The sequence below is a fragment of the Azolla caroliniana genome, unplaced genomic scaffold, assembly GCF_043228905.1.
Source record: "Azolla caroliniana isolate FFs.n. ecotype wild unplaced genomic scaffold, voAzoCaro1.0.p SCAF_1, whole genome shotgun sequence".
Classification (NCBI taxonomy): Eukaryota; Viridiplantae; Streptophyta; class Polypodiopsida; order Salviniales; family Salviniaceae; genus Azolla; species Azolla caroliniana.
This window is the reverse complement of record NW_028230436.1, coordinates 23,221,829-23,236,197: the sequence shown is the minus strand read 5'-3', so window position 1 is coordinate 23,236,197 and position 14,369 is coordinate 23,221,829. Positions and strand designations below refer to the sequence as shown.

Here is a 14,369-nt window from a genome sequence, read left to right as displayed (position 1 = left end):
ATAATGTCTTCCATGCCTCTCTTCTTGAACCTCATCATCCATCCATCCACTATTCCTGGAAGGCGCTCTCCACCTCCACCCCCAATTGAGCTTTCCATAGGTGAGGAGTATGAGGTGGACAAGATTCTAAACTCTCATTGGTATTGACAACAACTTCAATACTTAGTCCTATGGAAAGGGTATCCCATTTCAGAGGCAACTTGGGAACCTACCCAACACTTGGAGAATGCACCGGATGTTGTTCATGCATTTCATCACCAATATCCACAAAAACCGGAGAGGCATCTTTGGAGACGGCGACCTTAGAGGGGGGATAATGTCATGGACATGACAACCGTCATGTCATGGGTTCAAACTCATTTGACCTACTATATTATAATCAATCGATATGTTTTAACCAACACATCCAACATGGTCATGTTACCATAGTAGATTATTGTAGACGATATATTCTACGTGTAGGAGATTTTAAAAGTTGGAACATTCCAAAAGCTTGTGCATGAGAATGAGTCTTTGCATGGAACTACATTTAGAGCCCACAAAACATGTATAAATACAGGGGTTCACCTTGGGCTTAGTCAAGGTGAATAACACCAATTACGGAAGCATAATTTAGTTATTGTTCTCTTGCATATGCTCTCTCGCTCTCTCTCTCTCTCTCTCTCTTAGTATTGAGCCTTGTCTACTTGTCCGTGACGACCTGCATCAATCAAAGTTTGCAAATGTTTAGTTATATACTAGGGCACAAAGGTACAATCAACAACATATGGTTAAGTGTTTGATGAGGACAAATTGACCCTATTACGACACCATGAACACATTTAATAATGAAGGTGTTGAATTCAATACCGCTATTAGGGCCCCTTAAATGTAAATGAAGTGAAAAGTGAATACATACTCTAAACTAAACGTCGAAACCCTAAAAAAGAAAGAAGTTGAAGAAGAAGATTCGAACTCTATGCCTATAAAATCCTAAAAATAACACTAACCATTTAGGCATCATTTAACTAGTTTAATGACGTTATTAGTTTTAATTTTTTGAAGTTTTTTGAATGGCAAGCTTTGAGTCGGTCGGCTTTATTTATTTATTTATCCACATCGGAGGACGGTGCAGATCGCACGGGGCCTCAGCTGAGTGACCTGCACTGTCCGTGCCCCGCCATTCCCTTCACTTCCACTCTTTAGTATGTACATATTTGGTAGTATCATTGTATGTAGTTAGACACGAGCATGTAACATACATTACATTATATTATGTACATACATTACATACATTACGAGCAGACGAAGAAGAAGAAGAAGAAGAAGAAGAAGAAGAAGAAGAAGGCTGATTTCCTCTGAGAGAGAGAGAGAGAGAGAGAGAGAGATTGTATGTATGTATGTATGTATGTGTAGGTACTGTTGAAACTTGATATGCACTACCACTACTACTACTACAACTACTATGGGTTTCCTACAAAAGCCTCATCCATATTCTCATGGTGAAGGAGGAGATGCAGAAGAAGAAGAAGATGAAGAAGAAGATGAAGATGGAGATGAAGATGAAGATGAAGACCCTGATCTCATCATCGCTGCCAATCATTCAAACAAACATCTTCTGGTTATGGTCAGTGGCATTGGTGGCAGGTTCTCTCTCTTCTCTCTCTCTCTCTCTCTCTCTCTCTCTCTCTCTCTCTCTCTCTCTCTCTCTCTTTCTCTCTCTCTCTCTCTTTCCCTCACTGTACCAAAGCTTTGTCGTCCTCCTGTGTTTTTTCTGAGATTCTGCGGAGAGAAAGAAAGGAAGAAGAATTTGCTGGTTGCATGAGTGAGCGCTCTTTTATCTTCTCTGGTCTTTTCTCTTTCCTTCTCTTTATACCTTCCTTTCTGCGCAACACCATTTTTACTGCTGACAATTTCACGACGTAAAAGAGTATAACTCCGCGTCTCCCCTCATTTTAGACCTTCCATGTGATCTTCTCGCAAAAGTGATTGTACTGACACACACATACACACACGCACACGCACGCATAGATAGATATTTACAAATGAATTATCTTTCCTCTAATCTCTTCGCCCAAAAAAAGTTGGGTTTTTATTATCTCAGATCCCACAGACCTTAAAAATACTAATCACACATATCTTCTTCTCTGCCTTCCGTAGATCCTCCTAATCTTCTACTGCTTCCTTCCAGGAACGAAATCTCCATAACGCCAACCCAAATCTTCTTCTGATTTGAAGACGAAACTCTCTCTCATATGATCCTCCCATCTTCTTCTGTTCTTAGGAATAATTGCCTTTCCTCTGTCATTCTCTCACCTTGCAGATCCGCCTAGATTTTTTCTTTTCTTTTTTGCAATTTGAGGAAGAAATCCTCTGTCTCAGTTCCTCCTCGATCTTGTAATTTGAGGACGACTTCTCTCTCTCTCTCTCTCTCTCTCTCTCTCAGTGTCGTTCTTGCAAGATTATATCCCTCTGGTTCCCCTCTCTACCTTCCTTTGAATTTTGAATCTTTTGTTGCTATTATAATTTCTGGCCACAATATTCGATCCCTTCTCACAGCCAGGACAGAAGTGACTTTAAAGAATTGACCCATGGCTAATCTTCATCTCCCGCATCTCAGAGACTCAACTGGAACTCACGGTTTCTTCTCTTGTCTCAGCCAATCAAAGTCTTTTCGACATCCTTCTTATGCGAGTCCTCGAGCGTCTAATTATTCACACAAAGATTCTGCTTATCATCTCGTCATCATGGTGAATGGCATTGTGGGCAGGTTTGTCTCTCGTAGGAAATCCCTAGATATCGATAATGGAAAACCATCCATAAAATGCCCCTGATTTTTTCTTTATTCTCACAAATGCCCCCAAGTTTTTTGTTATTTACCCAAATGCAAGCTAAATGTATAAACCATATCCATGAGAAGTCATTGCATACAGTTCCTTCCCCATCTGCTGCATCATGGGATGCCTTCATTTAACAAAGAATCATAATACTTGTTTAGATATGCATACATGTTTATTTTTGTACTTTAGAAATATTTTCTGCCTTCTGGGTTTTAACTTTTAACTGTACATTTATGGTTCTCTAAATGACAAGCATACATATTGAGGCACTGGTGATTACAAAGACGTGTTATTTGCTCAGTGGGATCGTTTTATTATGTTTTTTTTTTTATGGCAGTGCTAGCAACTGGAAGTTTGCAGCTGATCAGTTCACGTCAAAGTTTGGAAGTGAGGTGCTAGTCCACTGTATGTTCCTATTCATCATGAGAATACAGACATTACTATCATTTTATGCTTTATAATATGAACAAAAATAAGTAGAAACTTTTGTTTTCCCATACATCATATTGTAACGAATAGACTGCTATTCTATGCTCTCCAATCTGGTTCTGGTCTCTTTCACATCTTCGGGAGGCTTCAAGACGACGCCTGGCTCATGACTTTGTTTTCATATCCTGAGGCGATTCAAGATATTGTTATGGCTTAGTTCCAAGGCTTTTGGGCGATGCTTATACTTTCTTTTCTTTTTTTTCCTTTTCTTAGTTCCTATTGTTTCTTTCTTTTCCTTAGCCCATCTCTAAAAAGTAAGTGGAAAGGGACTTGTGTTTTGCAGGCAGTGCTCGGAATGCATCGACGTTGACATTCGATGGAGTGGATGTGATGGGACACAGACTTGCAGAGGAGGTATGCCGTAAAACAAAGTTATACATTAAAATTTAGAGGGTTGAACTTGAAATTGATCTGATAGATAAATGTTCATTTGTTTTGTATTCATTCTGTTAGTGTTGAACTCATTGACTACTGCATTTTCTTGCTTTTCTTTATCCTATTCTTTTGGTCATAAATGTACTACTGTTCAATGGAGTTCCCATACTGCTTCCCTACATGCTGCTTGAGTGCTGGGCTTTAATTATATATATGCTTTATTTTCGTCGTTCGATTTTATTTTAAGCAGAGCATTGTATTATCAGCATGTCACATTAGAGATGTTCATACAATAGAACATAAATATGCACAGCAGTGTCTCCATTCAAGGTGAGGGGAAAAATAGGAGTTGATTTAATGGATGGTAATATGTGTTCCACATCACACAAATATCAGGCTTGATTATTTGGAACTGCATTATTTCCTTTCTCTTCTTTTTTGTCTTCTTTGCCACGTAAATGTGATGCTCAAATGATGTTTTTATGCTTGTTTTCTCTAGCTCTGGTATTCTTTCAGAAATCACTTGAATATGCCAGCAATTTAAATGTTGGCTTAATGTAAATGTAATGTTCTTTTTACACCACAGGTTAAAGAAGTTATTGAGGAATCTCCTAGTTTGAAACGTATATCATTTGTTGCCCATTCATTGGGTGGATTGGTTGCAAGGTATGCTATAGGACAGCTCTATGCTTCCTCTAATGCATTATCATCCAGTGACCACGCTATAGAGACTCCCCAGGAAGATCATTCACATGGAACAATCTTTGGTTTGCAACCAGTAAATTTTGTAACTGTTGCAACACCTCACATTGGGTCCCGAGGAAATTGGCAGGTAAAAAAGAACACCTATTATTTGCTTACTGTGAGGTATTTTGCAATGTTTCTTATCATGATATTTCCTTCATCTTTATTACAGCTTCCATTTTTGTGTGGCTTATCATTTCTGGAAAAAGCAGCTCTATTTAGTGCCCATTGGTTTGTAGGAAGGACAGGGAAGCATCTGTTTCTCACTGATGGTGATGAGACACGATCTCCTCTGTTACAACGCATGGTCTCTGACTGTGAAGAAGGACAGTTCATGTAGTTTATTCTATCCCATAGTTTTCTGGATTATAGAATATGTTTTGTGTATGCGTATATATAATTATATATGTTTTCAGTACCTTTTTCATTTCTTGCAGTTCTGCACTACAGGCATTTCAATACAGAGTTGCCTATGCAAATGTGAGTTATGATCGTATCCTTTTGTAGAGCAGTCCCAAAACTCTGAAATACTTGAGTCTTATTCTATTTCTCCAAGTGTTCCTAGGAAAAACTCTGAAATACCTGAGTTTTACCCTATTTCCCCAACTGTTCCAAGGATTTTGAAAAGTAAGGAAAATTTGAGGGTTATTTTGGAGTTTTCTCAACTTGTAATGCTGCTTTCCCATCAGGCAATTTAATCAGTCGTCAGTTAACCTTGATGTGCCTTAGATATGGTTGGCTGGAGAACTGCTACATTTAGACGCGAATGTGAAATGCCACAGGTTTTGTGCTCTCTTGCTCAAGAGTTTAGCGTTATGGTTGGTTATCCTCCAAGGTGTTTCCTAATTTTCTATGTACCTTTTGATGATGATTACAGCTAACAATTAGGCCAGTTGATCCAAAGTATCCACATATTATTCATGTCGAAGATGTTCCTCCTGAGTTGACGGATGCCCTAACACGAGCCTCAGACCCTGTTGAAGGTACTTTTATACATTTATGTATGATGTATCTTCCGCATTTTAAAACATATAAGATACTGTAGATATGGTGAAAAGATCCAATCACTAAACTAAAGCATTAAAAATGTCCCAAGCATTAAATTTAAGTAGACTTGATAAACATTAAGATTAATTAGGAGGAGCAAAAAGAAACAGAAGGATAAAGGTCACGGAAGGAGTTTGTTGGGGGAACCTTTTTTTCTTTCTTCAGTTTGGTTTTCATCATAAAATTTGCGAGGTTTCAAGGCTCAGAAAAAAGAGTTCACTTCATCTTCTACAGTTTGCATCCCAAGATCATAATACTTACTGCACCACAATGAATTGAAACAACCCTCATGTTAATAACAACGAAAATTTAATCAGCATTTGAAGAGCATTGAACTGTGTTTTTTTCCCATGAATTTCCTTCAATGCAACTGATTGCTCAATGTCCATGAAATTTCAAGTCTCGCAAATTCTCTCTCATTTCTCAATATTGAGCTTATTACGCTTTATTCATCCAAACAATTCTACAGAAAAGATGATATCTGGGCTAAGAAAGCTACCATGGCGGAGAGTTGACGTGAGTTTTTCAGGAACCCCCCAAAAATTAGCTGCTCACAACACAATTCAGGTATTCTAATCATTCACCAAATGAAAAATTTGATACATACTTTCTATATTTCTCCTAATTACCATATGTTTTGGTTATTTTCCAAAATCATTCAACAAATGAAAATTTTGATACATACTTCCTATCTTTCTCTTAATATTTCTCATAATTACCATATGTTTTTGCTACCTTGATCGGCATCTGTTGAACAATCAAGAGTTATTATATAAAAAAGTGGAAAAATCCCTGACTGCCTTTTCATCGTTTTATTGTTTCTCTCAAAGAACCTTTATCTATCCTTTTGGGGCAATTAATGATATGTGCATCTCCAACATTTATAAATTATCTTAAACATAAACATGTGAAAAAATGCGCCAAATTACCCCTATGGTTTTCTTTATTTCCTGAAATGCCATTATTCCCCCCAAATGCCCATGGCGACATGTCTTGAGCAATTATGTGTTACAGCGAATCCTTTTCTCTTTCTGGTTTCTGCTTAGAGGTGTATTTGGAAATAACAGAACTTACGGGCATTTTTTGGATTTCCAAAGCATGTTTATAATGCATAAAACCCTGGCTTTCTTGTGCAGGTGAAATATTACAGACTTCATTCTGATGGTGCCGATGTGATTGCCCATATCATAGACAATTTTGTCCTATGAAAAATGTACACAACCCAAAGACTAGGTTAGCAAAAGAAAAATGTACATAACCCAAAGTTAATGGAGCAATACATTATTTTATGTTTAAATATCATCTCACTGCATTCTTTGTTCTATTTTCCAAAATATATATCCGTATATTCATGTCTTAATTACTCTTCGGGCTCTTCAATAACACAACTAGAAAAGGAAATGAGAGTATCAAAGTACATGTCATTTGTTGAGTAGGTACGATGGAATCATTCCACTTGGGTAGTCTAGCCTCATTATGCAAACCATAGCAAAAGATTAAACCATCCAACATTTCTTGCTAACCAGTAACCACTAAACTAGAACTAGTTGGATCTTTGATAAGTCACATTGCCTAGTGTATGCTTAATCGGGGGGTTTCCTATTTAGGCATAAAATAACAAGTAAAAAATAACTATGAATTCAGAGGAATGCAAAAATTGTCTATGTACCGAAAGTTGATCCGACTGTTGTTTTGTCCCTTGCCGATTTGAAACGTTTGTTTTAGGATAACTAACTCTTTCTTGAACACAGAGTAAATGTGGTAGAGGAAGAAACGATATACGATTTGAACTCTTGATTGCATGCACTACAAATGCTCTTCCATGGGCTTCCCTTCATTAAAAAGACATAATCTTGTCTCAAGTTAGATCAATTGTACTATTGGGGAATGTAAGGGTAGCCCACAATCTTCTAGTCCTCTATGGAACAATATCACTAATTGGGATACCTTTGGTCACTTCTCTTTCTTAGGCTCATACAAGATCTTATGAGAGAGTCTCATTCACTAATGTAAGGGTATACTACACTTGGTTTAGTTACCATAAGATTATTTTGATTGTTGAGTAGGGAGCATATCTGTGTGTGTGCATGCACTCTATGAGACAAGGGTCCTTCTCGTGGCTAATATGAATGTGGGGTTTTTGGGGATCGGCATCGAGAATACTTTTTAATTGTGATGTATATGTTTTTATCATAGTCAAGGTTTTCCTCATCTTGAAGGTTGTCGTTAAGATGAAATGTAGATATTGTGTGCATGCTAGTTAGACCTCTCCATGCATTGTTCTCAATTGTGAGTGCAAAGGAGAGTTATCATTACCCATCTTCATTTCAAATGAATGGCATGGGAGTTGCAATTATATGTGGTTGGGGCCATCCTTTCATTTCCTCGTAGATGTCTAACATGGTGGGTCGAGTGTGTTTTCGAAGTAGTATTGCAATTTGATGTCTTTCCCATCCTCACTATAATTGCCTTCAATTACGTTGGCAATATGCTTTTCAATGCCAACCTTCACATATTCCTTGTCGGCAGTAAACTTGGGTAGCGTGTTTCTCTTGTTTGATCTCTTAAACTGTCATCGGATGACATGTACACAAGATCTGTTAGAGCTTGATCCTAATGTAAGCATATTATAAGGAAATATAAAATAAATAGATAAGACAGGAGAGAGAAAAAGAAGGGTGTTGATCCATCAGAACACCCTTGAGCGAAGGGATCAAGACAGACTCAAGCCTCAATCGGCGTCCCATACCACCACCGTGGCATCGAGTCCTACCTGGTACTAGCACGCTCGCTTCAAGAGTTTGATCACCACTTAAGCAAAGTCTCCACGTAGTCGAATGATGAGTGCAATAAGGCTAGCTAAGCCTCATACTTTTAACCAAACCTAAGGCCCCCAAGCAAGTTCACACTTGGCCTTAATGGGTTGTCTCAATCCCAAGGATTAAAAAGAATCATTCGCTGCTTTACACTCTCGTTAACCCTCACACATTATCTACATGTATAGAATACTATAGTACAATCTTACCACATGATATTATATGGTCATGCTTGTAACATACTCCCCTCTCTTTAAAACATTGCACTCTTGCAATGAAAAGTTAGGGAAGTTAGTGTTAAGAGTATTTTCTCGTTCCCATGTAGCATATTGTACAGACTTATCGATCCATTTAATTTTAAATTCTCGGATTATTTTAGAACGCAAATTTTTTGTTTTAACATCGAAAATTCTCTCTAGTACATGTGGTTTAGAAGATAATTTTTCACAAGTAATCAGAGTTTCAGTTGTGATTGTATTGTCGCCAGAACCAAGAAGCTCTTTTAGGCGACTTACATGGAAAACTGGATGGATTTCGACGCCATCAGGAAGAGCGAGACGATAGGCTGATGAACCAATGCGTTTGAGCACTGTAAAAGGTTCACAAAACCGTGGGGCTAACTTAGCACACTTACCCGTAGACAATGTCTTAGAATTGTGAAGTACGCGTAAAAATACCTTCTGTCCAGGGTTGAATACACAAGGTTGCTTATTATTATCAACATGAAAACGCACTCTATCTTGAGATGTTTTTATATTATCTCGTGCAATATGCAACATATCTTGCATATCCCAAAGAAAGTTTTGTGTACTTCGCAACTCATCATGATGTATATTAACATTAATTGGGGCTTGTGGATGAAAACCATACATCAACATAAAAGGACTATATCCTGTCGATGTATGTTTGGAGTTGTTCTAAGCAAACATCAAAATTGGGAGATAACGTTCCCATTTTGTTGGCTTTGCACCAACATATGCTTGAAGCATGTCCTTAATAATTTGATTTACTCGTTCTGTCTGTCCATCAGATTGAGGATGGTCCATGGAGCTCATGCTCAATGTAGTTTTTAACTTTGTAAAGACTTGCATCCAAAAGTCAGTAGTAAACTTTGGATCTCAATCACTATCAATATCCATCGGTAACCCATAAAAAGGAAATAACTCATCAACGAATTGCTAAGCCAATTCAAGAGTTGTTATTGTAGTTTTAGTAGCAAAAAATCTGGCCATTTTAGTTAGTATATCAACCACAATCCAGATGGCATTATGGTCTTTTTGGGTGCGAGGAAGGCTAACAATAAAATCCATGGATAAACTTTCCCGCTTATTGTTGGGAATTTCCAAGGTATGTAAAAGTCTAGCGGCTTTATTAACCTAACATTGGTGACATTTAGTCACATTGCTATGTATGACAGGACGCATCTTAGGTCAGTAGAATTGAGTGGAGATGAGAACGAGTGTGCCATGTATTCTAGGGTGCCCTGCTGAGGGTGCATCATGGCATTCAAAAAGAATTCTCTTTTTGACCTCAAGCATATCTGGAGCACAAACCTTCCCATTACGGTAGAGTAGATCGTTAGGAATGTGGAAGGATTCCTTCGAGGTTCTGGTGATGTTTGTTCCGAACTCAACTCTTGCCCAGTATTTTCCAAAATAACATCAAGATACTTTCCTCGAAGGTGATCATAAAGATTTGATGTTATTTCAGTGAAGCTAAGAATGTTAACTTCACGAATGTGACTCAGTGCATTAGCAACAATGTTCACGGAACCTTTACGATATCATATGGAAAAATCAAAGACTTGGATGAGATCTGCCCATTGTGCCTTATGACCCTTAAGATCTTGTTGGTCACAAAAATATTTCAAGGATTCGTGGTCCGTAGTTACCACACAACGGTTTCCATAAAGATAATGACGCCATGGCTTTAGTGCATGGATGTCTGCAAAGAACTCCTTTTCTTGAACGGTATACCGACATTAAGCCGAATCAGGTTTCTTACCCTGAAATGCTATTGGTTTACCATCTTGATATAGGACAACACCTATAACATAATCACTTGTGTTGAAAAGGTTTTGAAGGATCTAGTAAAAGAAGCGAAGGAGCCTTGCACACATGGTTCTTGAGTTCCTTAAAGGCAACGTCTAATGTAGCATTCCATACTATAGGTTTTGTAGACTTACGTGTTTGACCTTTTAGAAGATCAATAAACGACGTTGTCAATTGGGAGTAATTGCAAAGAGATTTTCGCAAAAACACGACAAAACCAAGGAATAATCGAACTTCTCGAATATTCCGAAGAGTGGGCCAAAGTCTGACTTTCTCGATGCGAGAATGATCAATTTCAACTCCCCGTTCGGTTATGAAATGTCCAAGATAAGTAATTGATTTCTTGGAGAACTCGCATTTTGAGATCTTCGTGTACAATTCCTTGTCGCGCAATGTTTGTAAAACAAAGCAGACATGTTTAGCATGTTCTTCTAATGTACGACTATAAACTAGAATATCATCCAAGAAAATAATGACAAATTTTCCATGTTGTGCATAGAAAAGGTCATTCATTTCTTGTTAAAATGTGGCTAGAGGAATGGTCAAACCAAAAGGCATGACCAAAAACTTGTAATGTCCATAGCGCGTACGAAATGCCATTTTAGGAACATCTTCCTCAGTTATACGAATTTGATGGTAGCCCGTACGGAGATCAAGTTTCGTAAAATATCTAGCTCCATAAAGACGGTCAACAATGGATATGAATTCTTGATCGTCACTTTATTCAAACGTCGGTAATTAATACACATACGCCATGTGCCCTCTTTCTTTTTTACCAAGAGAACATGTGCACCCCATGTAGATTTACTATAACGTATATAACCCATTCGTAAATAGTCCTTGAGTTGCTTAGATAAGTCATCCTCTTCAGATCGACTTAAGCGATACAGAGGTATACTTATTGGTGCAACACCAAGTACAAGATCTATACGATGGTCTATATTACGTTTAGGAGGTAACCCATGTGGTAGTTCACTCTGAAAAACAACACGAAAATCATTTAAGATTTCATCGAGTTGTTACAGTTGTTCAAAATATGATAAATGACCCGAGACACTATCGACATTATAAAGGTGAATGTTCCAAACAAGTACACAATAAAATAAAGAAGAATAAGACAATTCGAATATTGATGGAGAGGAAACAATTGAAAGAGAAATTTTTTTAACATATTGAATAAAATGAGTACAATCGTTAAGTACAAGAGTAATTGAATGGTGAACCCAATCTAGAGATAAAGAAGAGTTTTTATTATAAACCAGGGATAACCCAATATTACATCAATGGTACAAAGATTCATTACATGGAAATCTATTTCTTCTATATAAGTATTAATCAATAGAAATTCCTAATGAATGAATCGCCTCGTTGATGTATTGTACTCTTCCATCAGCCAAGTGCAGCTTATAGGTGTGATCACTTACGGTGGGTTGGATTCTCCATATCTGAACCAAACGATCATTCACAAAGTTATGCGAGCTTCCCGAATCAAATAAGAACTGTACGGGAGATCCATTGATATACCCATTTGCACATAGTAAATCATTGGGTCCCAATACATAGTGAGGGAAAGAACATTTACAACTACTTAAATGATGTGTATATACCTCAAGGACATAAAAATCTGATCTTTATGGTCTGGAACTTTGGTTTTGTTGTCGTGCTCTTTTCGTTGGAGCTTCCGACATTGCTCTTTCGTATGTCCCTTCTTTTTGCAGAACACGCAAAAAGGATTTTGTTGCTTATAATCGTGATTCATAAATTTGTTGGGTGTCTTGCATTTCCCAGCAAATAGTAACTGCTTAGTCCTGGGCGCTTCGGGTTTGTTATGGTCCTTCTTTGAAGTGCGTTGATAACAAAGAACTATTTTAATGTCCTCTTCGAAGAATTTTGGATCCTTATCGTGCACTATCGATAGTCCGAATTGGGGATGTCATTGGAAAAACAAGCTATCAACCAATTGTCCTCGTCTAGACCTGATTTTTGGGTTTGGGTTCTAGCATGGTGAACATAGTCTTCTAGCGAGGTTTCCGACTAGAGAGGTTCATTAAAGCTTGTGTTGCCTCAATTAAAGATGGAGGTTGCAGATTCAATTCACCCTTGAAAACTGTGACAAACTCAGTCCAGGTATCGGGCAATTTCCCCATAGTGCGGAGCCCACACCACTAGGTTGTGGCCTTACCCCTTATTTCTTGACCCACATATGCGATCTTCGTACTATCTGGCTTGGGATAGAGCTCAAAATGAGGCTCCCATCGGCCCAGTCACGCGCAGATTGCTTCTTCGGTTCTTTCCTCTTTTTTTTCTCCCGTAAATGACTTTATGACAAATGATGGTTCACCTTGACGCTCATCAGGTCTATTATTATCATGTTGTAAACTAATGACACGTACATCAAGAGCACTATGAGATTGCCGAAGTTCGGAAATCTCTTTCAAGGTGAAATTAAGGAAATTTTGTATTTATAAAAAATACGACTCAATGGGGATTGCCCAAGGAATATTTCCTTGAACCCCTTCCGCTTGGGCGGGTGCCATTGGGTCATTATTATGAGTCATTGAATGATAATTTTTGGCAAAGAAATAGGATAAGGTCAAACAAATAGCCATAACATAATGTTGTCACGTAAACATATCATGGGCAAACATTAATCGATATCATGATCTCATGTCAATATCCCTCTAGACGTTTGAGATGAGGTTCAAGATCGGGTTACTATGGTAACACAAAGGGGTTTTAAAAATCATGGGGGTGACAAATCATGAATGTCTTTCCTTTATCTCTATATCGATTTTTTCATGGCAACTCTCCAAGGCTCAACCATGTATGTTCGCAACATGAATAGTTTATACACGAAAAAATGTTAACAATAAACTATGTCTCTGTGCCCACCCATGTGGTTTCGGCTCTTTAAGTCATATTACGAGAACCCCGAAGTGCACTTAGACCTAAAGTCTAAACATGTTTTATAGTCATATGTATCAATAATGTTGTATGGTCTTGGTCATATTTGAACTCGAAACCTCAAGAACAAATCCATTAAACATCTACCAAATAGGTTGCTTGTATTGAATGTTCAATGTTTTATGCGTATGAAAGATATGTGAACTGGCATGTGGCATGTACTCATATATGTTTTTTAAAACAATACGTATATGTCTAGAGTCCTTATTTTACGTTACCCAACCTCAAGTCTCATCATTACAATGGCATACCCCAAAGTGCAACCTAATGGTCAAGCCACATGAGTGAGCCCTCTTTTCGTATTAGGCACACGTGACCCATCACATGGTTATTTTATTATGAATGCCTTTCGTAATGATGATCTCATGGTGGCATCATAATCATGTAACGAGTGAGGGATGTTGAATGTGTGTGTCATAGGGGCAACCTCACATGAAGTGGATCAAGCCCTTCACTCACAACATCATTCTGGCTATGCTTGTTTCATTGTTATACATCACGAAATCGAGGTGACCAACAGGGATAACAGAAAAATTTGTTGTAAAAGGATGGTGACTACGCCATTCTCACAAAAATGTTAGGACGGCCACCAAGATCCTTCCCCGAAAGACAACCATCGATCAATTAACATAATGTAAGTTCCATAGAATGAACCATACGTATCATACATGCATTCACATTCGAGAATGATTCAATCAAACGTGTATGGTAAATCATCTCAAAGTTGGATTGGATTGACTAGGGTCTATATTATATATTGATTCACTCTCAATCCTAATAAGTGGACTCTAATCCATTGTGAACCACTAACATAAGTATGGTTGCAATATTTGCATTGTATCACATGCATACTTTTGGGATGCAAATCAAGACATCTCTATCATTCTCACTTTAGAACTTTACAAAAAAATGAGTATGAACTATAGAGATTGTATCAAAATATGTCATTATAAATTATAATCAAACATTCAAAAACTCATAAAACTTATATTCGAGAATATGAAGAAAACATGACATAGGCAGTATTAGCATAACGACTTACCACTAGGGTGACCTAATTTCTA

At 37.7% G+C, this 14,369-nt stretch overlaps 1 protein-coding gene across 5 annotated transcripts; it reads left to right on the top strand.

The window, feature by feature from the left end:
- The first annotated feature begins 1,429 nt into the window (after positions 1-1,429).
- LOC147869183 (lipid droplet phospholipase 1-like) lies at positions 1,430-6,798 on the top strand. 5 transcript variants are annotated; one of them, XM_087327054.1, is made up of 11 exons: positions 1,507-1,626; positions 2,539-2,749; positions 3,157-3,224; positions 3,592-3,662; positions 4,270-4,515; positions 4,600-4,763; positions 4,865-4,920; positions 5,157-5,209; positions 5,305-5,410; positions 5,944-6,041; positions 6,611-6,798. In XM_087327054.1, exons 2-11 carry the CDS (start codon positions 2,571-2,573, stop codon positions 6,680-6,682), a joined length of 1,113 nt encoding a protein of 370 aa, XP_087183180.1. In that variant the 5' UTR covers positions 1,507-1,626; positions 2,539-2,570; the 3' UTR covers positions 6,683-6,798. The 5 variants fall into 5 exon arrangements, with proteins under 5 accessions (XP_087183173.1, XP_087183185.1, XP_087183180.1 ...); XM_087327047.1 differs by lacking the exon at positions 2,539-2,749 and having other exon boundaries at positions 1,430-1,626; XM_087327059.1 differs by lacking the exon at positions 2,539-2,749 and having other exon boundaries at positions 1,464-1,626; positions 3,157-3,211; positions 3,596-3,662.
- The last annotated feature ends 7,571 nt before the right edge of the window (positions 6,799-14,369 follow it).

Coding starts and splice junctions, on each gene's coding strand:
- LOC147869183 (XM_087327047.1), top strand. CDS start 1,445: ATGGGTTTCCTACAAAAGCCTCATCCATATTCTCATGGTGAAGGAGGA. Junction 3,225..3,591: donor AAGTGAGGTGCTAGTCCACT/GTATGTTCCTAT, acceptor TGTGTTTTGCAG/GCAGTGCTCGGAATGCATCG. Junction 3,663..4,269: donor GACACAGACTTGCAGAGGAG/GTATGCCGTAAA, acceptor TTTACACCACAG/GTTAAAGAAGTTATTGAGGA.